General features: G+C 44.6%; 1 protein-coding gene across 3 annotated transcripts in view; it reads right to left on the minus strand.

Moving 5' to 3' along the window:
- Positions 1-21,503, minus strand: part of Rapgef2 (Rap guanine nucleotide exchange factor 2) — a 222,095-nt gene extending 200,592 nt beyond the window's left edge. For all 3 annotated transcript variants that reach the window (XM_051157312.1, XM_051157313.1, XM_051157310.1), the window contains exon 1: positions 21,171-21,503. In XM_051157312.1, coding sequence (XP_051013269.1) covers positions 21,171-21,239 — 69 coding nt within the window. In that variant the 5' untranslated portion in view covers positions 21,240-21,503. The remainder of the gene's footprint in view (positions 1-21,170) is intronic.
- Between the last annotated feature and the right edge of the window lie 2,690 nt (positions 21,504-24,193).

Genomic DNA, 24,193 nt, shown 5'->3' on the forward strand with positions numbered 1-24,193 from the left:
CCTCCACAGCTTCTGCTTCCAGTTCCTGCCTGACCCTCCGTCCTTCAGTGATGGAGTGTGACCTGAGAGTTGTAATTTGAAATAAACCCTTCCCTCCCCAAGATGGCTGTGGCCATGGTGTTTGAAGGCAGTTGGTACAATGCTTCTCTAGCATGCACGAAGCCTGGGTTCAAACCCCAGCACAGACTAAATCAGGCACACACCTGCCATCCTTGACCTCAAGGGGGTGGGACCAGGATGGTCAGAAGTTCAAAGTCATTCTTAACTAAAGGAGTTCAAAACCAGCCTGCCTTCGATGCAGGAGACATCATCAGAACAAGAACAACAAAAACTTCATTTTCTAGAAGTCCTCATTAGCAACAAATAAACATATCCCCGGTTTTACTGTAGAATGAAAGAACACTGAAATCAGACAGTTATGTGTCCTTATGAGACAGGTCACCTGAAAATGGTAACTCTTGTGTTCCTGGAATCAAGTATGCAACCAACTTCTTGGCACACGACAAAAGCTTAGTGCCGGTCACTTTCCCACATCTTTCCTTGGCTGCTGTCCCTGAACTGTATACTACCAAACACCGAAGGAAGAAACACCAGACAAACTAAAGCAGTGCGTGCTGTTACAATGGGGGTGACCTGATGAAGGAATAGACATTTGCATAACACCTCCGTCTTAGAGGTAACTTCAAACTACCTGACACCTAATATCCAGATCTGTGCACTGCTGGACCTTCCAATGGCAAACAGAGAGTATGAACCATGTTTTGGGGATGTGGTTGATTGCTGAAACGTTTACCCCAGGCCCCAGGTTCCAGCCAGTGCATGTGCACAACACACAGACATGTACACTGGGAGCCTGTCCGACATTGGTACTGCCAACACTTTCGTTTTCTTTTGAGATAGGATCTCTCTTTGTGTGCTGGCTGTCCTGGAACTCACTATGTAGACCCGGCTGGCCTCTAACTGCCAGAGATCCACCTGCCTCTGCTGGAATCAAAGGTATAAGCCACCACACCTGGTTTTGCTGACACTTGCTATCTCCATACCTAACAACCACCTTCAAATGTAAATACAGAATCATGACTGACCTCAACAATAAGATGAAAATCATATACTTTCATGTCATACAATTATAGATATTTCATTCTAGAAATATGTATTACAATGAGCACACTCACAGTGATATATGCATTCTACACATATTCAGTGACTCCTGAAAATGGGGAACTTTGGAGCCAGCTTCTTGACAAAATGACCCAACTTACTTACTTGAGATATACCACTGAAGGTTTGGTTTGGGTTGGTCAGATTTGTTTGTTTGTCTGTTTTTTACGTTTTTTTGAGACAGGGTTTCTCTGTGTTATCTTGGCAATCCTAGACTCGCTTTGTAGACCTGGTTGGCCTTGAACTCACAAAGATCCACCTGCCTCGACCTCCCAAGTGTTGGGATTAAAGGCGTGCGCCACCACACCCGGCCGTTATAGATGCTTTTTTACATGGTGGTTTCTTGAAGTCTGAAAACACTAAAGCTCTTTATAACACTCAATTGGAAGCCTATTCTAACCCTAAAGGACGCATAAACTAATCCAGTAACTACTTACCAGGACAACCAAATAAAGAAGTAATTTTAGAACACAGCTCTGTGCATGCCAGATGCTACCAGCCAGTACTGAAGGACTCAGCCTACACTCTAGGAATCTCTCACAATTCCTTTGAGCACGAATGCTCCCATTATGCCAATGACAGTAAGACCTTAGCACACTCATGTACACTTCCTATTGCCATATACCTTCTCATAGATAAGCTCAATTTAGCATTATGATTAAAAGCGATACAACGAAGAGTGTCTACTTTTGCAGTTGAGAAAACTATCACCCAGTGAAAGTTGTCACGGTCAGGCCGAGTCTGGACTAGCCCACCAGTCTCCCCTTGGGCAGCTCTTCCTAATTAAAGTTAGAGCCCAAATGAACTATTACAGCGAAACTGGGGCAAAAGGAAATCCAAAGCATTATTAATCCCAATTCCCTTTTCTCCCAGGGTCTTAGAGGAAAGTGAATATACAGCCTGGTATCTCCCAACTTTGAAGGAAGAGTACAAGGTAGGTGTCAGAATCAAACAAAAGCAATTCATAAAAACATCAGCAGACTTCTGTTCTGACTGTGGAATTGTATCTGTGACTTACAACCAGTCATGGCAACTAAGTAAAGTCTGAATCACTATCACCAAACAAGCGACTATGAGAATCAACTTTGACTCACTGTTATGATAATTACAACCATGACTAGCACGTTGCTGTCATCAGTAACAAGGCTGCAGATGTCACCCCGCAGTGGCAGAGCACTTACCTAGCATGCACCAAGTCATGGTTTGATCTCCTCAGACTTAAACCCTGTACATTGCAGCAAACTGGGTTGAACACTGTCGGCATTGCCTATGCCAATCTCTAGTACACATCATATGCATTTAAAAGTTTGTGAACTGCTTTAGAATTACAGTGTTATAGAAACAAGAAAAATAAGAACATGGCTTCCCTCTCAAGAAATGTTGCTGTTTAAAGGAGCAGCCAGGAAGGCTACACACAGAGGAAGCATGCTACAAAGAGCAAGTGGACATTTTTCTTTACTGCAAGGAGGTCCTGCCGTGAGAAACTGACAAGAGGCAAGAACATCTGTTTGAGCTTCAGGAGGCCAGGCAGACTACTATACTGTCAAGAAGTAGCATCCAAGGGCAGATTCTACCTGGTGTGATAAGGAAGACGGAGGTGCAGAGGATCCCTGCCATCTGCGGGGACCATTTCCCAGGACATCTACAATCTCCACACAATCACTTCAACAAGAACTAAGAAGCTTGTGGCCTGCCTCAGGGATGTCCAGATTACTAATATCATTACCGTGAGTGAGCACAGTGCGGCACCCCCTTCCCCAGCAACACAGTGCACTTCAATGTGCTCAAAACCACCAAGACCCCCCAGAACCAAGAAAAACAACTCAGTTCTGTGTCTGGATGTTTGAAATTTCCCCCCAAAACAAAACAACCATTATTTTCTCACTCTCAGGCCAGGCTGGGGGTCTCTGTGCCCTTATGAAAGGGAGAGATAACTTAACTACACATGGGCTCCTCAAGTCCTGAGGAGTCAGCGACGAACCCAGTCTTGCCTGCATGCTGCCTTCTCACCTCTGGGCAGGAACAGGAAGGGCCACCTGTGGGGCCCTGTGTTTTCTCAGAGTGTGTTGTTGGTCCTTATCACCTTCTCTTGGTGCCTTAATAGACAAGATCAACCCTCTAGTGTCTTGCCCCACAGGGTACAGGGAGCAAAGAGTAGCAATGTTCCTGGTCCTTTGGGCCCTAGTCTAGGCCCTCAGAGGCTTCTTGGGTTGTGGCTTGAAGTAATACCAGCTATCTGACTCTGCATAGTGGTTTGGCCATATCTCACCACAGTTAAGCCAGCACAGCCCCATGACACCCCAACCCCATCTAGGTGGACACTACACTCACCTTGAAGGAAACACCTAGAAGAGAGCAAGTTTTCCACCTAGAGTTCCAAGAAGTGGTTGAATTCCAGGCCTCAGATTCTAGAAACTTCTTCGCTCTAACTGCTTCAAAATCTAAGGGAATCAAATTGGTCTCAGGGCAACTGGCCTTCGGAAGCCCAGATATTCAGCACCCTGGAGCTGGACTCCAGGGATGGAAGGGACAGAGCCAAGAGCGGACTAGAAATAGTACAGTGTGAGGGACTAAGGAATCAGGGAAAGACTTCTGAGGGTCACATACTAACTGTTAGTGGAAGATGTGAGAGATAGAAAACAAAAACGATTACCTGAAAATGTGTATGCCTAATAGTTAGTCATTGCTACCAGTAGATAAATGCAAAATAATGAGACATGCAAACTAAAGCAGTAAGGCATAAACGGCTTCAGGGAGATGGGCCAGTGAGTGGGTAAGACGGTTGCTGTGAAAGCACGAGCGAAGCAGACAAGCATACTGAATAGCACAGCAACCTCAACTCCTCTTGGCTTGGGCTATGCACACAACCTCTAACAACCTACAATCCACACTTGCATGTGCTGTGCATACACCCCTCTTCTAGCTAGCACCTGGCACCCTGCTGACAACCTGGGATCCATACCTGTATCAAAGGCTACACTGCCAGCAAAAGTAAGACTCTCCTCCTGTAGGCAACCATCAAAAACTCCTCTTTCATGGGCAGTTTCTTTGTTTAAAAAAAAAAAAAAAAAAAAGTAGGGAGCCGATCCATAGCCTAGTTTTCAATGCACACAGAATAAGACAAACTTTATCCTCTGCGTCGTGAGCATTTAGGGAAACCCATAATTTGCCATCTTATGCCTATGCATAATTGGGAATGTGTATGTTTAAAATCAGACACACCATGAGACGCAGTAAACGATGGCTTATGTAATTTAAGCCTGCCAGTGACAACAGAGAGCCATCATGCTATACGCTTTCACTACCATGCCCCCCCTTCTCTTCAGCAACTATAAAAGGAAACCCCCACCAAACAAGAATTCCGATCCTGGAGTATATTCATTCATGTGGCTGCTGCCACTCTGACAATATATTCTAAACTGAATCAAGTTTCCTTGCAGCTCTGCAATCTGTGTGTCCTTATTTCATTCTTGAGTAAGAAGCCAAAAATCTGGAAAGAACCAGCTCAAAGTCCAACTGGTAACAGGAGAACATGAGTTCAGACCTCAAGAAGCCACAGAAAAGGAGCTGGGCATGGTGACACAATCTTTAACCCCAGCACTAGGACAGCCACCCTACCCAAAACAGGGGTCTCCTTCAAAAAGAGAAATACAGTAGAGTTAACAGAGGAATACACATGACACAGACCTTTTAGCTTCCACATGCACATAAGTTCACCTGCATACACACATGCACACGCAGAAACATGAATAATAAAATAATCCCATACATGACATTCAACCCCTAGGCCAAATGACCAGGATGCTTTGTCCTGCAGAAGTGGACGCTAACCCTTTAAAGAGGAACAAATTGAACAGGCGTAGTGCCATACATCTTTGGTTCCAGCACTCAGGACACAAAGGCAGGGAGATCTCCATGAGTTCAAGCCCCAGCCTGGTCTACATGGTGAGTCCCAGGATCACTAAAGCTGTGCTAAGGACAATACCATAGTTTAATAAATGCTGGGTTGGTTAGGGTTGGGTGGTGATAGAGACCTCGGAGTGTTGGCATTAGTATGGCAAACAGACAGTAATACCTTGGGGAAAGTCTGGTAGCCTTCTCAAGCAGACAATAGAAGAATTAGGCCTTTTAAAAAACATTTGGCAAAGGGTTAAGTCAAAATCATTCAGAATATATCACATTTTACGAAAACTATAAGGTGAACTGCAAGGCACAGGCCTGTAACCCCAGATATCTTGGACAGGAGGAGTCCAAAGTTAAGGCCTGACTAGGCTGCAGAGGTAGAGAACTTGCGTAGGATCCTGGGTTCGAACCCAGGTACCACAGAAATAAGAAAAGGTATAGTGGGAGTGGGACGATTGTAAATTACATGGATCAGACCTCATTACTTCTCTCCTAAAAACTTCCACCTAGTGTGACGAGAGTAACAGGCTGTTTTCCATCACACTAACTGAAAAGGCTGGGGGGTCTTCCTCTCTCCACATGCTATTTTGTATTGTGTTTCAGTTACCTTCTTGAAAACTCATTCAACGTTTATTATTTATTCCCATCCTTAAAAGAAAAAAAAAAACAGAATACAACAAAAATATATCCTTATACTTGAGGTAAGACTTAAGCTAAATCAGTTTTCAGTCCTTTCCACAAGACTACATTAACCATGCTTTCAAAACTAACTGATGAAACATAGATAAATATATAAAAATATAAAGCCTGATCATCCACCCTGAAGAAGGTTCAAGTGGCTGGAAAGAAGGTAAACGCTGGAGCATGTGTTTACAAACGCTGGTGTGGTGCTTCGAACACTGCGGTTATGTCTCTCCCTGGCATTTGCTATGATGCAACGTGGGCCAGACTCTATCAGCGCTTGCCCAACCATTACAAAGCCCATTCTCTCAACTAAATCATTTCACGTCCTCATCTCCAAATCCCACCAGAACCGTCTCTCTTCCTGACATTCATTGATACAGTTAATTGGAATGGCTGTACAAATTACAATGCTAATTATTTAAAAGATATCTCTGTGGCTGCCAAGAAGTAAAGCTGTACAGACCCCACAGCACACAGAGACAGACATGCTCTCACAGCACATGAAACATGCCCCCCCCTCCCAACAGCACACTACAAGGAGAATAGGAAATAAACTCAGGGGAGTGCTATTTGAGTACAAGACAGAGAAATGTAAACAATTTAATAAAAGAGCAAATTCTTATCTCTGAATTCAATTTGAAGGTTTTGACAATATGCCCACAATCATTGTAATTAAGCAGCTATAAGATAACCTGACCACTGGGTAAATGAAAACCAGGAGGTTTTGGAGTATAGTACAGCATCGCTCTTGAGCAGAGCATCTGGTACATGCCAGATACCAAGGCCTGGTTTATGTGATAGGCTATTTGTTTTTAATAAGGAAAGCCTAATTCAGGAAGCTGTGTTAGGCCATTCACTTATTTTAAAGTTTGGGAAAAAACCTAGATAAGTTCAAGAAAGGCCAGAAAAGCAGGAAATAACCTGGACAGAAATGTTTCCTTCCTGTGAGTAAAGTTATGACCTGGAAATAACCACATTGGCTGTCAATTAGATAGAGAGTTAAAGGAAAGACAGACAGACGCCTGATGGCATAAGAACCTTTGTGTTCTTTTGTTCATAAAGATAACCCTGGAGCTGAGTGGTGGCACACACCTGTACTCCCAGCATTCAGGAACCTGAGGCAGGAGGATGAAGAGTTCCAGTCAGTCTGGGCTACATAGGCTCTGTAACCAAGAAGAAGGAAAAAAAATCAAATTAATAACACTAATAATAATAAAAAACAGAACCAAATGCTAATTTGGAAATCAGTTCCCTCTTCTCCAGAGTGTATTTACAATATCGGCCAAGAGGTATTTATATAAATTATTAAAGCTTTGGTCCTTCCCTGGCCATATTCGGGGCGAAAAAGACTAAGACAAAAGAGCTTTATTTCTGCTATTTCTAAATAATAGTGAAATTATGCCATGCTGCTTTATCTACTTCTTACCGTTTCTCAGCTCAGACATCAAGCTATAATTACAGAAGATGAGTCCTGCAGAAGCTAACGTTCTCTTCTGAGGCTCAGGAGACACACTGGCAACAGGAGGCACAACAAAACAAAAGGCAAAAGAAAACTGTAAAGGCCCACATCCACGCTCGCCTCAAACTCCCGCCGATCTCCTTCTGCTGCCTTCCTCACCTCCTCAACCAGTCTCTGGCAACATTACTAGGTACAAAAGTGCCCACGAACCTATCCTTTCCTCTTGTCGTAACTGACCATCCAAATTCACAAAATTGAAGAAAAATATATCATCATGCATTTTGAGGCAGAACCTAAGCCACTGCTGGTCCCTCTTCCTCCCAAATCTGCGTTTCCATTAAAACTGGTATAGACCTGTCTCCACTTCTAAGCACCTGTGAGTTTAACCTATGCAGTCCAGATGGGGTATGTTGGGAGTCCTCGAGCGCCTCGCCGCTGTCTTTGACTTTCACACTCATCCCTCGGCTGCTGAACTGTTTTTCCAAAAGTACCCTGACTTCTGCCAAGGCTTTCTTCCCTTTAAACAGGTAACTTCTGCATACTCAACTCAAACAAATCATAAGCTTTTACTGTTATTGGCAACACGAAAGACTAAATTTAACATATTTCTTTGGGAAGCCATTAAAGAAAAAAAAAAAAATCAAAGCTAATGAATGTGCATAGAATCTGATTTCGTATTACCAATTTTATTCAGCTAACAAGTAAACTGTTTATTTCAGTGAAATGAAAAAAAGAAAAACAAAAATAAACCTATCAAATTAAATTGCCCTGAGATAAATAAGGAATGAAATAAGCAACATGTACCAAAGAACACGAATTTACAATACGGAGACTATAATCAAACATCAAGACAAAGACAGTGTTTGTCCCGTACAGTCAGGTCAGCAGGGTGAGCTGCCCTCAACTGTGACATGCCCGTTCCTCACCCACCAGCTAGTCACATGAAGGAAGTCTCCACTTTGGGGGGCATGAGTGGAACTTTATCCCAAGATCTTTACGAGGCAAGGCTGGCTTGTCAAAGCTCAGCTCAGTCTGTGAGGTGAGAGCAGCCTCAGATTTGGACAGAGAGCTTAAGTGCCCCAGGAACCTCACACAAACCCAAGCTGCGCGGTGTGCCATAGTCAGCTCACCTCCGTCAAAGGGATTAATTAATTTTTCAGCATTTGCTGGGTTTGTCCCAAATACATGGAGACATTCACTTCATCTACCTTTGGTACTCATTTCCTTTCCTCGGGAGTCCAAACTAGACTTGGGATTCCATCTGTGTTTTTATTGGTGAATTCCTCTTTTCTAATAAAAGAAAGGTGTAGAAGAGTGATGGAGAAAGACACCCGGTGCCAACCTTTGGCTTCCACATGCATTTGCACCCACAGACACATGCGCACATACATGAACACAACACAAATGAAAACTGCGATCCAAGGGTTTTTCCCCTTGTTAAGCAGCTGCCTCCCTGTAAGATCAGTCACCTCCGTGCAGATTATCTTGAAGCTGTCCCGTGTGGGGTGTTTCCACTAGCATTTAATGAAGTACCGGTTCTTCTAGGCTCCTGTGTCACTTCTATGTTCCAGAACTGTAAACTTATTATTTTTATATTTTGATTGCTACAAAGAATGTTTTAAATTAATAACATGACTAAATTAGAAAACTTAGTTTCTGTTCCTAGATTCCCACTTTCTGATTGTTTCCTAGAAAATGAAGTCTTCCGAGGGTCATTTTGCTGTTGAGGATGTTTTAAATTGTAGACTGACTGACATGCAAATATTAATGGGGTAATCAGAAACATACATATATCTTCCAAAGAAGTCTTGTTGCTTACTGGTATGGATAAATGGATGTCCTAATAAAATTTCTCGCACTGTTCTACTGAGCCTCCTCCCTAGCCCCTGCTGCTATTTATGTCTATAAAGAACACTTGTATAAAAGCTGAGCCAAAAGTCACTGTTCCTTTTTGGCTTTATTTAATGTGCTATTAATAAAGAAGTCCATAATAATTTTTTCCTTGCATCCATCAAGTCTCAAGGAAAGCAAGACCCAGTCCTTAGCATGTATTAATGCCAATCTTGCCTAAGAGGTACTTGGCACTGAGCCTTGAGGATGAAGACAGATGCCAGCCCAATAAGCTCTAGTCTAGTAAGGCTAATTGGTGAGCTTCAAGTTAATCTGCTAAAGATCAGGAGTATTAAGGAAGGGTGTAGTTTATCACTTTACATATTCTGTTTTCAGAAACCATGTTTTGGTGGATATGCCAGAAACATGGTCCTTGTTTAGACAAGAAAGCAATTAGTGAGATCTAAGGCCTCTATTTCTACCAGTAGCCTTTCTTAGCCATTAGCTTCTGATAGCAAATTAACTAATCCCACTATAAACCACCAAGAACAATACATACATATATGTGTACCTGTATATATGTATATATACATATACATATATACATACATATGTCCTGGTGTTATCAGGAAAACCTTTATAGCAGGATACACTGCAAGCAGAAATATCAGTAACACACATGCACATGGGGGGGGGGAGAAAGAGGGGGGGGGGAGGGAGGGGGAAACAGGCCATGCTTGTAGCACAGGCCTGTAAATCCCCAAAATCAGCTACTTCAGAACCTGAGGCGGGCATCCGGCAAGTTCAAGGCTTGCCTGGGCTAGAGAGTGAGCCAAAATGGGCAACGCAGTGAGACTGTCTCAAGATTAAAGGCAAGAAAAGGGCTGACAATATAGCTAAGTAGAACATTTGCCGACCATGGGTGAACCCTCAGGTTCAACCATAGCAATGGGCAAAGATAAAGGCAGGGAGGCACAGAGAGAGATGGATTAGGGCGGGGGGGGGGGGGGGGGGGGGGATTTACAATTTAAAAAAAGAATAAATCTGAAATAAAGGGAAGTGATTTAGAAATACCACAAGCCAGTATGTTCTCTTCTCTGTGTGTGTTCGTGTATGGTACATGTACATGTTCACAGGAGTATGAGCTCATGTGTGTGGAGGTCAAAGGTTGACTTCCGGTACATCCTTTGATCACTCTCCACCTTATCTTCTGAGTCATCAACTCGACTGGGATGGCTGGCCAGTGAGCTTCAGGGACCTGCCCACTCTGTTGCCCCAGCACTGGGGCCCCAAAGCACGTCACCAAGCCTGGCTGTTTTGTTTTGTTTTGTTTTGTTTTGTTTTGAATGTGTGTGCTGTGGATCCTTGTGCATATACATTTTACTGACTGAGCCGTCTCTCCAGCCCTAAGTCTAGATTTTGTATTTGTAGAACAATATATGAGATGTTCAGAAACCAATTATCACAGAAATTAGTTACAAGCCACGTTTTATAAGTAAATATTTACACATATTGCTCATCCACTAATGTATGTACCTCTGTCTTTAAATCACTGATTGAAATTCTGAAAATAAGCATATACCTAAGAGAATCAAGTAGTTGAATACATCCACATGATCCTTTACTGAGCTACATTAATGCAGCTCTTTAATCCAATAAGACTTTCAAAGCGCTCTCCGGAGAATCACTGCATAAATGTCCTACAATCATCTATTTCTTATGCAAAGTAAATTGGACAAATACTATCTGCTCATAGCATCCATTAATCTTAATCTCTTTCTTCCCTGCCCCTCTGTATTATGGAGGCTTTAAAACACTCATATAGCCAACCTCCTCTGCAGCCATGAGTGTCAGGTAGCAAAGCTCTAGCCAATAAGAACTTACACAAGACCCTGCAAAATAAAGACAGGGCTGCGGGTAAGGCTCTGTGGTAAAGCATTTGTCTAGTAGGGAGGCCATGGGGCGGGGGAAGGGCTCATGCGACTATGAATGATGACAAACCTTTGCCAAGAAGATTCTCAATCCTCCCTCTCCTGGTTGGTGTACAACCTTGAGCCTGTGCTCTGAGGAGTTAGTCATCAGCTGGTCCTTAGTCACATTAAGCACAGTGTGGCACTGCTGACCTTCAGATTTCTTATTAAGGCCACCAGCCACTACGTTCGGTGTTGGGCAACTTGTGGGCTAATGTCATGCTAATGTAATCAATGAGATACTCAAGTTTACCTAATCAACTTATGCTACAAACCACACAGAAGAACAAAGTGTAATTAATATAAAGTAGTAACAAAAGGTTACCTATGAAAAAGTACAACCAGAATAATAAGTGCCAAATGATGAAAAACAGTAGTAAAGACAAACATGTTTAACACACTCCACTCTAGAGACTACGTTACCACACCCTAACATACCCGATCTTACGATATGGAGTTTGTGATGTCATTATTTCTGCCCACTGTGATTTTTCCTTGGGCTTTAATGATGGGCTTAGCAAGAAAGCTCACTGCTCTTGCAAAGGATCCTAATTCAGTTCCCAGAGCCCTTGTCAGGCCCTCACACCGGCCGTCTGTAATTCCAGCTTTGGTACAAGACAACATCACACATACATGTATACACAATTTTAAATTAATAACAATCTCCTAAAAGTCTTTGACAAAAACACAACTAGCAGGATGGGCGAAGGTTAACAATTTATTCTGTGATTATCATCTTCCCACTTTTATAAAGTACGTAAGTAAAATATTGTTTGTTACGTGAGAATAAAGGATACCTAGCTTACGTTTATTTTAACAAGTTTAGTTGCCAAACAAGCACATAGCCAGCCAATGTCAGGGCCACAGTGTGTTAAGAGTATCTTAGTCCTTGAAGTCCCAAAGCCTCAGCCTCAGCCCCACCAAAGCTAAGTAACTGGCTCTAGCAATAAACAGTGTCCAGTATCCAACTGCCCTACTACAGGAAGAAATACACAAACCAAAACAATTCCATGAACCAAATTAAAAGTATAAATTTGTAATTATAAAGGAAAACAGCCACACCAGTTCACAGTTAAGAACAGGGACTTTTAAAGTGAAATGGCTTGACTATGATGCCTGCCAGTTTTCTTAACTGTGCTATAGATTTAAACCACACCAGAGAAAATGGAATCAAGACAGGAATTCCCACCCGTCCCAACTGAAGTCTCCAAGGAAGATTAGGTTTGGAGGTTCAAATTTAGGAATAAAGAATGTTTGGTTCTCAAAGTACACTGGCTAAGTCTAAAAGGAGCCTGTGGTATCCCAAGTCCACGGAATAAGCATGCGTAAGATCTCTGTCTCCAAAGCTAGACCGTCAATTTCTTTCAGCTCTACAAAGTGTGGGATATTGGATACCAGTAAATGGAAACAAACTAAAACTCCCTTACCTCAACTCTTGTATTTTATGATACTGTACTTCAACTTTTTTCAACTCATCAGTTTTTAATACTCATTTAATACTACTTGCTTGAAAATGCATAAATACAATCAAGTAGTTTCTCAACACAGTACCTAAAAAACATAATTAAGGCTATGACTCAAATATTTTTACATGCATTCTCTAATAAATTTGAATGTGGTTAAAAGAAAAGGTCGCTGGGCATGGCAGTGCATGCCTGAAATCCAGAGCTTGGGTGGCAAGACCAGGCGTTTGAGACCCACCTGAGCTATGTAGAAAGTTCAAGGCCAACATGGACTGCAAGAGATCAAGTCTCAAAAAAAACAAAGAATGAGACCAATCAGATAAAAGGGAGAAGCCCTGTGTTCAACTCCCAATACCACTAACATTGGGAACCACTCATTACTGGTGGAGCAGTATAGGCCAGTATTCCCAGCACTGTGGAAGGTGAGCTGAGAATCACAAGTTCAAGGCCAGCTACACAGGGAGACTGTGCCTAAAAGTGAAGTCTGTAAGCCTATGCAATGTAGCTCAGAGAGGAAAACAAACTCAAAAATGTTTTGCTTTGCAGAGTTCAAATGATTAATTATATAAAAACAATCACCTGCTAAGTAGATTTTGTTCACAGCTCAAAGTTTATTATACGGTTTTCATTCTTTATAAGACTTTAGTCACTTTCAAAGCCTGGCCTGAAGTTTTCTTTTTCATTTGTTCCCACAAGTATAGTCAGTAAAACTATCAAACAAAAAATTTTCATTTAAATATATATACATATCTGTAGGTATACATGCTTATATCCTTAAGCCCAGCATGGCAGCTCACACCCTACACTCAAGGCAGCTAAAAACCATCTGTAATTCCAGTTCCAAACAAACATCTCTCCTGGTCTCCATGAACACAAGACATGCACGTAGTACACATGCATACATGCAGACAAAACACATTTTAAAAGTAATATTAATAAAATAAATCTAAAAAACAAAACGAACGAAATCAGGCCTGGTGGCACTTGCTGGGAGCTGGTTTTGTGGGCTGTGTTTTCAGATGCTGATTTCTGTGACTAGCGATCTGGTTGCAGCCAGGATGTGGGCTTTGTCATTATTATGAAGCATCTCTGAATGTTGTGTAAAAATTGTTCTCCATCACCTCTGATTGGTTAATAAAGAGCTGAACAGCTAACAGCTAGGCGGGAGAGTTGAGGCAGGATTTGCAATCCCAGGAGGAAGAGGAGGACCAGGAGGAGATGGTCTCCATGAGAAGGTAGCCATAAGAGAGTCACTATGAGGACCCGATGGAGCAGCAGCAGCCAGGGCAGGACTAAGCGGTAGCCTGGACTACATAGTGAGTTCAAGGTTACCCTGGGCAACTTAGTAAGATCCTGTTTCAAAAATACAAAGTTGGGCTGGAGAGATGGCTCAGTGGTTAAGAGCACTGTCTGTTCTTCCAGAGGTTCTGAGTTCAATTCCCAGCAACCACATGGTGGCTCACAACCATCTATAGTGTGATCTGATGCGCACTGTATACATAATAAATAAATGAATCTTTAAAAAAAAAAAAAAAAACAAAGTCAAGGGGGGACATGACGGTGGGAATAGGAGGAAAGAAGTCAGAGGCTGGGATCAGGCTGTAAAGTGACTAAATAAATAAACAGAAAAAGAAATACAGAAATGGGAATAGAACTCAGTGGCAGAGTTTGCGCTATATAGCACAAGGTACCAAATTAGAAAAACCAATTCCCAGCACCATAGAAATAGAAAAATAAAAGTTAAGATGAAAGATACTGGGCTCTTCACTAAAATTAAATCTCTAATCACAAAAAGGATTAATAGTTTGGTAGTTCTTCTCCAGGGTCACAAAAGGGCTCCAAAGGTTATACATCCTTTCTTGAACGTTCAGTTTTGAAAAATGTAGTCTAGAAAAGCTATACAGGGGCTAGAAAGATGGCAAGTGTTGAATTCAAATCACCAGAAGCCATGTAAAGCCAGGTAGGGTCACAGGAGTCTCTGATTCCAGGGCGTCCATGGTAAGATGAGAGTAGGAGACAGGTGAGTCCAGAAGCAGGAGGATCAGACCTTCATTCAAACAGACTATTCCTGTGTGTGTGTGTGTGTGTGTGTGTGTGTGTGTGTGTGTGTGTGTGTGGTGTGTGTGTGTGGTGTGTGTGTGGTGTGTGTGTGTGGTGTCTGTGTGTGTGTGTGTGGTGTCTGTGTGTGTGTGTGGTGTGTGTGTGTGTGTGTGGTGTGTGTGTGTGGTGTCTGTGTGTGTGTGTTGTCAGTTTTGAGAGAGAATCTTCACCCAGGAACTGTGACTGGCTGTTGCCTGTTAACAGTCTGGCATCCAACTCCACAGGAGTGCGAGAGCCTCACTCAGCCTCCTCTAGTCAAACAGCACTCACGTCCTCTGTGCATCGTATCAGGAAACACTGATGTATGGACAGCTCATTGCTAGAGCTTCTCAGTTCTAACAAGCAGAAGGAGCCACAAGAGTCACCATCTGTTGGGTATACCTGATCTGTATGTAGCCTGCACCCATCTGAGTTACCAGATCCACTGCAGAATGCACTGTCTGCATTAAAGAAACTCTCTATTTCGGACAGACCATTGGTGAAAATGCAGTGTATTTAACTCCAAGAACCTTATTTTACTTAATAGCAGTCCCAAAGCACAGGAGTAGCCATGCTGGCAATTTTATTATAGCATATTGCTATAACCACTCTATTTTATTACTAGTTATCATTGTGAATCTCTTTCTGGGTCTAATTTATAAATTAAATTTTATTATAGGTGTGAAAGTATATAAGAAGAAGTACAAAGTTTTGGCAATGTCTGCAGCTCTGGTCATTCTCTCAGGTCTTCAAACAGACATGGAAGGCCTATAATGTGTCCGTAAGATTTCCTGATGTACATCAAGTGATTTCCTGAATGGAAGACCAGAATGACTAAGGCTAGTTTTACTACTTGCATTACTACTAAAAAAAAAAAAAAAATTACAGCAGTCTACAGCCATCCCACATGCTCACATTATGACAACTACTGCTCATCCAAGACGTAACCTTTGGCCTATGTTTCATGAACATTATAGTGTTCCCTCTTCACCGTCTCAATTTATATCCATCTGGCCGATACCAGAGATCACTGGTACTTTAGGAACTTAGGGCCAAATCATTTAGTGACAATGGTAGAAATGCGAAGTCAGTCCCAGAAAGTCCCACACCGAATGATTCCATCTATGCAATGTTTTGAAACAACAAAATTATAGGGGAAAAAAGCAGATTATTAGTTGCCAGAGGTATGGGTGGAAGTGGTTATTAAAACCATGGAGAAATCCTAGGATGGCACATCAAGCTAACCAAGCTGATTCTGAGATCAGCGTGGCCTACACAAGACCCTGCTGTCTCAAAAAAAAAAGAAAGAAAGAAAGAAAAAGAATAAAGAAAACAAACAAACAAACAAACAAATGACAAGTGGAAATTCCTTTGTTTCCTTTGTTATACAGCAATTGCTCTGCCCTGTCAGTGAATCATGCCACAATCCTAGTGGTAACACTGCACTACAGCTTTACCAGATACCACTTACAAAAGGGTACAAAGCATTTCTACCTTATACAACTGTCTCCAGTAAAAAGTTTACTATAAATGAAGCCAAACATAGCAGCACATCCTTATAGCCCTGGAACGCCAGCAATCACAAGGAAGCAGCTGAGGCATCAAGACTTATAGGCCAGATTGGGCTACGCGGTGAAAGCTTGCCTCAAAAACAAGAACCAAAAAGCCATGACAAGCAAAACGAACCTGCAGTGAGCAGGCCACATGCATCCAAGGACAAGAAAGAATGCAGCCCAACACATTTGTGGATGATGTTACTTCCGAACCTGCCCCTCCACAAACCACGGCCCACCAACACTGCACTAAACATAACTTTTCAAAGACTGAGAGAGAAAACGGAAGTACCCAACTGTAGTAAGCAGCACTCACACAATTCAGTACATAGTGAGTTATCATGTAAGATCAGGAAAAAAAAAGGGGGGGAGGTCTTTTCCCCTAAAAATCATCACAGTTAACATGACAGTCCGTTTACTCCCCCCCCCCCCCCCCCCCGCAAAAAAAGTGATGGGTGTACACTACACACTAGCATGCTCTCTAACCTTTAGCTCTAACAAAGCTACCAATGGATGATACAAGTGCTACAAGTCTCCCCTATTCCTAAGGTGCCAACATCAGCTAAGCAAAGCATGGCACTGAGGAGTGTGCTACAGCTATAGTTTGGATGCTGAAGGGTCCCTCAAGGCCTGCTGAAGGCTTGTCCCACAAAGGCACTATTGGGAGGTGGAAGAAGATGCAGGAGGTGGTGGACTAATGGGAGGTTTCGAAGGTCACCAGTGCTGGAAAAGAGCTCTGAGGCCTCCAGCCCCTTCCTCTCCCTTTGCTTACTGACCAATAGATGGGCACTTGCTGCCGTACGACCTGCAAGCCCACCAGAGTCCTGAAAGCAGCAGGCCTACCTAATGGTATACTTCTACAGCTGGGCCAAAACAAACCTGCTCTTAAGTGACCTAGGGTATTTGTTCCCATGACACAAAGAGGATTTACAGAAAGTGTAGCAACTGTTTCCAAACACTAGCTACAACCACTATTACAACGTATCAACCAGCAGCCAGCAGGATCCCACATCACACACTTTTTGCCTAATAAACTTCAGAACTCCCCTATCCCATCATCTCTCCCAACAGGGCTATGTTTAAAAAGCACACTGCAATTATGGCTCAAGAAATACTATTAACTATGCATCAAAAAAATAGTATTACATTTGACAAGTTATGTCATATATATATTATACTTAGACGTAGATAAGCCCCTTAATTCCGGGGTTCAGAAAGATTTGCTGGTGTTTGGAGTTTTGTTTTGTTTTGTTGTTTTGTTTTGTTTTTCCTGACAATTACAGAGTGAAACATTCAACAGAAACCCTACTTGGGTTAGGTTGTGAACCTTGGCCTTTCCTGGACCAGCAGTGTGTGCTATGCTGTTATTCCAACTGGGAAGCTCCCAGGCCACAAGCATCCTGCCGGCCAGCAGCAGACACTCAGCAGCACCATTGGCTAAGCTGGGTAGATTCAACAACACATTTTCAGTTTGTCGCGATGATCTACTTTGTCTTGGCTCAGCTGTCAATAAGACTCACAATGAATTCCACTGAGTGACTTTAAAAAAAAAAAAACTATGTTCTGTACTCTTCAGTCCTCTGATAGCCTGCATTCCTGAGCATTAGCAACTAAGCCAAAAAGGTTAGCAATAATAATAATAATAATGATGATGATGATGATGATGATGATGATGAAAAATAAAGTAAGATATGGGATTATTTCTTTTACACATACCGTATTGAAAGTAAATATTTAAATACACCACAGAAGCAATTTCAATGAGCCTGAATTCAACAAGTTAATGAAATAGTTTAACAAAAAAAATTTACTGTATGAAGCCTTGGGGTATAATGCTGTTTGTAATTTATTTATATCTTTTACTTCATTAAATTACCTTGGTGACCACAATTCTCATTTAAGTGATTAAAGACATAAACCCAACTCATTGAATAAAGCAGCTACTCAGCAGTCCTGTTTTTCAACAGGGGTGCATTGAAAAGTATCACAGAATGTTTACTGCTCATTCTTCTCAAGGGAGTACATTACTTTAGGATACAGTGCCCCATTGAGTAGAAGCAGGACAAGGTTCCAGGCACACAGTACAGGGTAAACACTGGATTAAAGCCTTTTCCTCGGCTAAGGATATCAGGTGAAACAGTGGACGCTTCTTGGCTAAAATCTCAGGTGATAATTTGTTCTTGTGTTTCTCCTTATCCCCCCATTTCCTGTAGCATGCCTAGACCGGCTTGCCACTTTCCAGATACATCTGTTTGTTTGTTTGTTTGTTTGGTCGGGTTATTTTTGTTTTTCGAGACAGGGTTTCTCTATATAGCCTTGGCTGTCCTGGACTCTTTGTAAACCATGCTGGCCTGGAACTCCGCCTGCCTCTGCCTCCCTGAGTGCTGGGATTACACGCTTGCACCCACCACACCTGACTCAGGAAAAATTATTCAGCGTCCAAGTTCTTAAGACTCTCCCGCCCAGATGCAATCAATATTCACCAACTACACCAGTGTAGTTGTCAAAATTACTTTGAAGCAACTCACTAACCTAAACCCAGATCTTGTCTTCGGCGCCTCTGGTAAAGGATGGAGGCCAGCTAGGGAAAGGAGGAGGAGCTGAACCCAGCAAGAATAAAGAAGTAGGGGCTGGAGAGATGGCTCAGCGGTTAAGAGCACTGACTGCTCTTCCAAAGGACCCGGGTTCAATTCCCAGCACCCACATGGCAGCTCACGACTGTCTGTAACTCCAAGATCTGGCACTCTCATACAGACATACATGCAGGCAAAAACACCAATGCACATACAGTAAAAATAAATAAAAGGGAAAAAAAAGAATAAAAAAGTAAATAAATGTTTTCATTCGCTCTTTTCAAGAACCTTCTGGTTTTGCCTGTCACATAAACTCCTTCATCAACGCCGGCCCTCAGAAATAGGATACTCCACAGCAAAGCTTCCCTAATTCTTGCTCTTCCAGTCGTATCAAGCTATACAAAAATGTTGTTTTAATTATATCACACACACACACAAAAAAACGGGCAAGCATCCATGAGAATATACTGCGTATGGAAAAGTTCCCACAGGTGGACCAACACACATGCGTCCTACTCAAAGGGATCTCCGACGCCTGGGTGGATTACTTCTGACAACTTGGGTAAGGATGGCAAAACACTCATATTTCCAATCAATTGCTCTTTTAAAACTATAAACAAAGGTGGGAGGCTTGCCCTAGCGAAAACCAAATGAACACGAAAGTTACCAAGGCTAACACTGGAGGATGTCCACTGTGTTTGGCAGATTTCTCTGTTTGCTTCTCCTGGGGTCAGGTGGGGAAAAAGACAGCTCCCAGAGTCTCAATGGAGCTTTTAGCTCCTAGGATAAGTGGTAACCCACCCAAAGTCTCACTGGGCCAAGAGGCCTCTGTTGGCTTGGTTTCTACATCCCATCCCACTGGCACCAACAGGGAAACCGAAAAACAGTCCATTTACTTGGCCAGTCCACAGGCCGTCTAGGTCTGTCTCTTCCAGACTTGTCTGGTGACCCACCCTGCCCCAACTCCCCAACCCTAAACACACACACACACACACACACACACACACACACACACACACACACACACCATAGTAGATTTCACTGTTCTTCTAACCAATCAACCTAGCACACCTCCCAGCCCTAAGTTCTACTACAAGTCTCTGACATCACTTTCTGACCAGTCCTTTGAGGCTACAATAGCCTCTGCATGTGTAATTTCACTTCAAACTCTGTTCTCGAAAGGAACTGAGAGATCCTTGAAAGAAACTAGTTAGTGTCTTTTCTAGGGTACAAGTGTCAGTATTTAACAAATACTGGCAACGAAGGCACGAGAAATGGACCAGATCAAAGGAGGGCATGCCCAGATCCGGGTAAAAACTGCCCTTTAGAATAGGAACTTTCCGGAAACACTGAAATGACCGTTCTCAAAACTATGGCACAGCTTCCACAGCTTCGGCAAATGTCATCTATGCAACACATACCCCACGTGACAGCTCCATCAAGCAAAAGGAAAACCATCAAAAAACAGTACCAGGAGCCGTTCTTGGGGCTTGTCCCAAGGCAAAGGGAAGATTCTATTTTATTCTCTTGCACACTAAATAATCAGCCTCAGAGACGGGCAGCATTTGGATCTGGAGAGATGGTACCCAGCATTGGACAAGCAAAGCAACTTTTCTTCAAGTATTAGATCCTCTCTGTATTTGCTGGTCCCAAGGATCTGTAGATCTTCTTTGCCTACAGGGCTGGCAAGCAGGATCCCCTGTAGCCACCATCCCCACATTCAGGAATATACGTCACTATCAAGTAAGCAAAGGAAAACAAACCACATTTTATAACACTCCTCCCTCGCTAGTCCAACCTTATAAAAACCAAATCCAACCCACCTGCAATCCCTCCATTTAAAAATAAAAGAAACCTGAGGATAAACAAATGTATAAAGGTTAACCACTCATCTAATTTTGACCATGTTGTGCAAACCAAAACAATCTGCCCTGCGAGAAGGGGTTGAATAAGCCTATTCTGCAGTTATATCTGCAATTGGAATTAAAAGCTCTAGCCTAGCTGTCAACTTTTTTTCCTCCGGTGGAAAACCACCTTTCCTCTTTTAAAAAAAGTAAATAAAGACAGGCACTTCGAGTGTTTCATTTTGTAAGGCCCACTTCGATGAGTCTGCTCATTAAACACCCCTAAACTCTAAAGATGGGATACATGCAATGGAATAACTGAGCCTGCAGTCTGGGTGACAACAGTACCTGGCCAAGGGGAGCTGAGAGATTCAGAGCCCCAGGGGAGTGAGGCCGAAGAGAGACAAACCCTATGGGCAACTAGTCCAGCAAACGCACGGGGCAAGGTCAGCTACAGCGAGCGCAGCGTAAAGGACAGCAGAGGAAAGGACAACACTCGCAGAACGTCTGAAAAGAATGCCCTTGGAAGTTGGGACAGGGGAAGTCTTGGATAGGGGGGAATGCGATGCTTCCCAGGCAGAGGAGTGCCCGGGCACTGGAAGGGCGCAGTCTGCAGGCACCAACCCTACCCCAGCTGGAGGCGCTTCTCACCTGGGGGGTCCTCTCGGCGGGGTTCTTCATCACCGCTTGGCGGAAGCTATTATCCACGTAAGACGCCATCTCCCCCTGCGGGGCGCACCGGGACCGCTCCACACACTCGCCGGCCTGCCGGCCCAGGAGCGCCACTGCCCGAGGCAAACCAGCCCAGGCGCGGGGCCCGGGCGCAGACAGCACGAAGGGTCCGTGCAGCCCGGAGCTGCCCTCCTCCTCGCGAGCCGCTCGCTGCCCGTGGGTCGGACTCGGCGGACTGGCCGGCTGCGCTCAGGAACGATCGCGGTTCGCGCTGGCCCCGGCGGGCCGAGTTATTTTTAGGGAGGTGCAAGCGACGGCGGGCGGGGCCTCTCCGGCGGGGCCCTGGCTCTCCGCGCTCCGGCCGCGCTCGCTCTGACGCGCCCCGGGTCCTCGCGCGCCGGTCGGGAGGGCCGCGCGCTGAGCCTGGTGAACCCCGCTCAGGTCTGGGCGCCACCAAGCCCGCTGGCCTCGGCCGCCGTGGCCCCGCAGCGCCTCCGTCTACTGTCGGCCGCGCCTCCCGACTGCTGCTGCATCCCCACGGGCCGCGCAGCTCCGGCCGCCCGCCCCCATCGGAGCCCGAGCGCGGCTGCTCCCCGCTCGGCCCCCGCGCTCTAGGCAACTTTGTGAGTCGTCCGCGCTGCAGGCGGGCACGGCGGGGCCGGGCGCGGGTCCCCGGCGGGCGCGAGGCCGAGAGCGGTGCGCGCAGCCCCGCCAAGCGTCTGGCGAGCGGCGACCGCCTCCTCTTCCCCGCCTCTTCCTTCTCCTGCGCCTCCGCGGCCGCTGGAGCCGCTCTTCAGGGAGGAAGCGGCCTCCGGGGCTTGTTGCTTTGTGCTGCAACCATGGTGAGGAGTGAGTGACGGGCCGAGGGCCAGTCGGAGGACGCCGCATCATCGGGGGCGGAGCGCCCCGTGGCGCCGGCCCGCCCCCTCGCTGGCCTGGCGGGGCCGCGCCCTCGCTGCAAGTCGCGCTCTGCCGGGACCAGGAACGGCAGGAGCCGGGGCAGTCGGGGCTGCTGCGACTGCGGATCCCCCAAGCTGAGCGGCTGCACCCCGCCTCTCCGGCCTCGACCCCCACAGTCCGGGCCCTGCCGCACCCTGGCTTCTCTCCCGCCCCGCCCCGGGCTGAAAGCTGACCCCACCCGGGAGAGGTCCCCGCGGCGATTCGGCTGTAGTGGCAGGTCTTCGGAAGCCTAAGGCTAGCTGGGATTTTTGCTTTGGTGACAATTAACTCTCCTTGGATTCAGTTTATTTGTATTGACTGCAAGGGCAGCGTTGCTCTCCCGCCTTCCTCGCTCACTGACACTTAAGCCCGTAAATGACCCCTGCGTTAGGCAGATGGGAATGCAGGTTTCCAACCCCAGACCCGGTACCACCTCAGACAGGAAAACACCAGGGTCTGAGAGAGAGAGGCCACGACGGCAAGTTCTCTGACATAATCAGGATCGTGTATTACTAGTTGGACTTTGCCTTCCACTGGGCAGAGCACCTTCTCAGGATCCCGAGTTTCCAATCCGGACTTGCCCGGTACAAAGCCCATATTAGTGTGTTAAGATGTCCCTGCTCTCGCGGGTTCATCCCTCCCTGACCAGGCTTGAGGTGTGCAGCGACAGCCTCAAAGCAGATTGCAGCGTTTGAAGTCTGTGTGGAGGCGAAAAACGATTGTTACTAGAACTTTTCTTTAAATTTTTTCAAGCATGTTTTTCAACACTTTATTATTACCAATTGGGACAGGCTATCATCTAATATGGGGGCGGGGAGTGGGCGGGGGGGGGGCTTAAGCGCAGCACTAAATGGATTGCATAGTTTCGGAAAGAAAGGATCTGCCTGGCCCAAATTTAGTGAACTCATTCTGTTACAAAGTGTATCTAATAGAGCCTTTTGTATTGGTTTTGCAGCAACTGCTGCCAACTCTGTAGCATGCGTTCTCCAGCGCTGAACTTCACAGGCAAAGAAACAGAAAAAATTCAAACTCAATGCATCATCACCTGGACACCAGTTGCCCTTTCAGAGTGTCTGTGTGCAAGTCTGATTCCACTTTTCTATCCCCAAACATACTCCATTCAGAGCCTTAACCATTCCAGTTAATAACATACCATTATCATCATGGGGGGGAGGGGTGCACCCCTGGTACCGGCTTAATTTCTTTCTCCTCTGTGCAAAAAAGTTTGGTAAAGCCTGCCAGCTCAACTTCCAAAGTAGTAATAGATGTGTACTCCAATCTCTACCGCCTTTCCTACTATGATCCAGGTCCAAAAACGCTATTAACCTCTGGTGCGTTTTACAATAGGCACATCCCTGGAACCCCCAACAACAACAGCCCGTTTTCAACACAGCAGCCAGAGTGATTCTGCTCATGCCATTTGTGTCACTGCTTAGCTTCCATGTCACTCACCCCCAAAGCCTACCTCTCTGTGGGCCTGGGTGACCTCTGAACCTAGTGCCCTCTCCTGACCTCTTCTCTTTGACCTCATCAGATACCTACTATGTTCCCTTCTCATTTCCTCAGGCACGATAGCTTCCATGCTGTTCTAGAGATAGGAGCCAGCTCTGGTCCTCTGGCCTTCCATCTGCTGTTCCTTCTACACCTGTGTTCTCTCTGCCTTTCCCCTTCCACCCACACCACCAAAGAAAAAGGAAACGTATGTAACAATTGGAGTGTTGTTTCTCACCTCCTTTATTCTTCTCTCATCTTTATTCAAATATCATTTCCCCCCCACCCCATAGTTGCATAGCCTGTATCTTCCTGGCTTTCTTTAACACCTTACAAGCTGCATATTACATTTTACCTTTTTTTTTTTACTTGCTCCACTGTAATGTCAGCTGCAAAAGTCAATAATATTTATTTATTTTGTTGACTTCTACATACCATACCAACTAACAGTATTGCATGGATACTTGAATTAGTAACTCAAGGCCTTTTATTTATATGAGATATATATGTATATATATACACATATATATACATACATACATACGGGAGAGAGAGAGATCTCACCTGTACCG

Source organism: Acomys russatus, chromosome 15 (assembly GCF_903995435.1).
Source record: "Acomys russatus chromosome 15, mAcoRus1.1, whole genome shotgun sequence".
Lineage (NCBI taxonomy): Eukaryota > Metazoa > Chordata > Mammalia > Rodentia > Muridae > Acomys > Acomys russatus.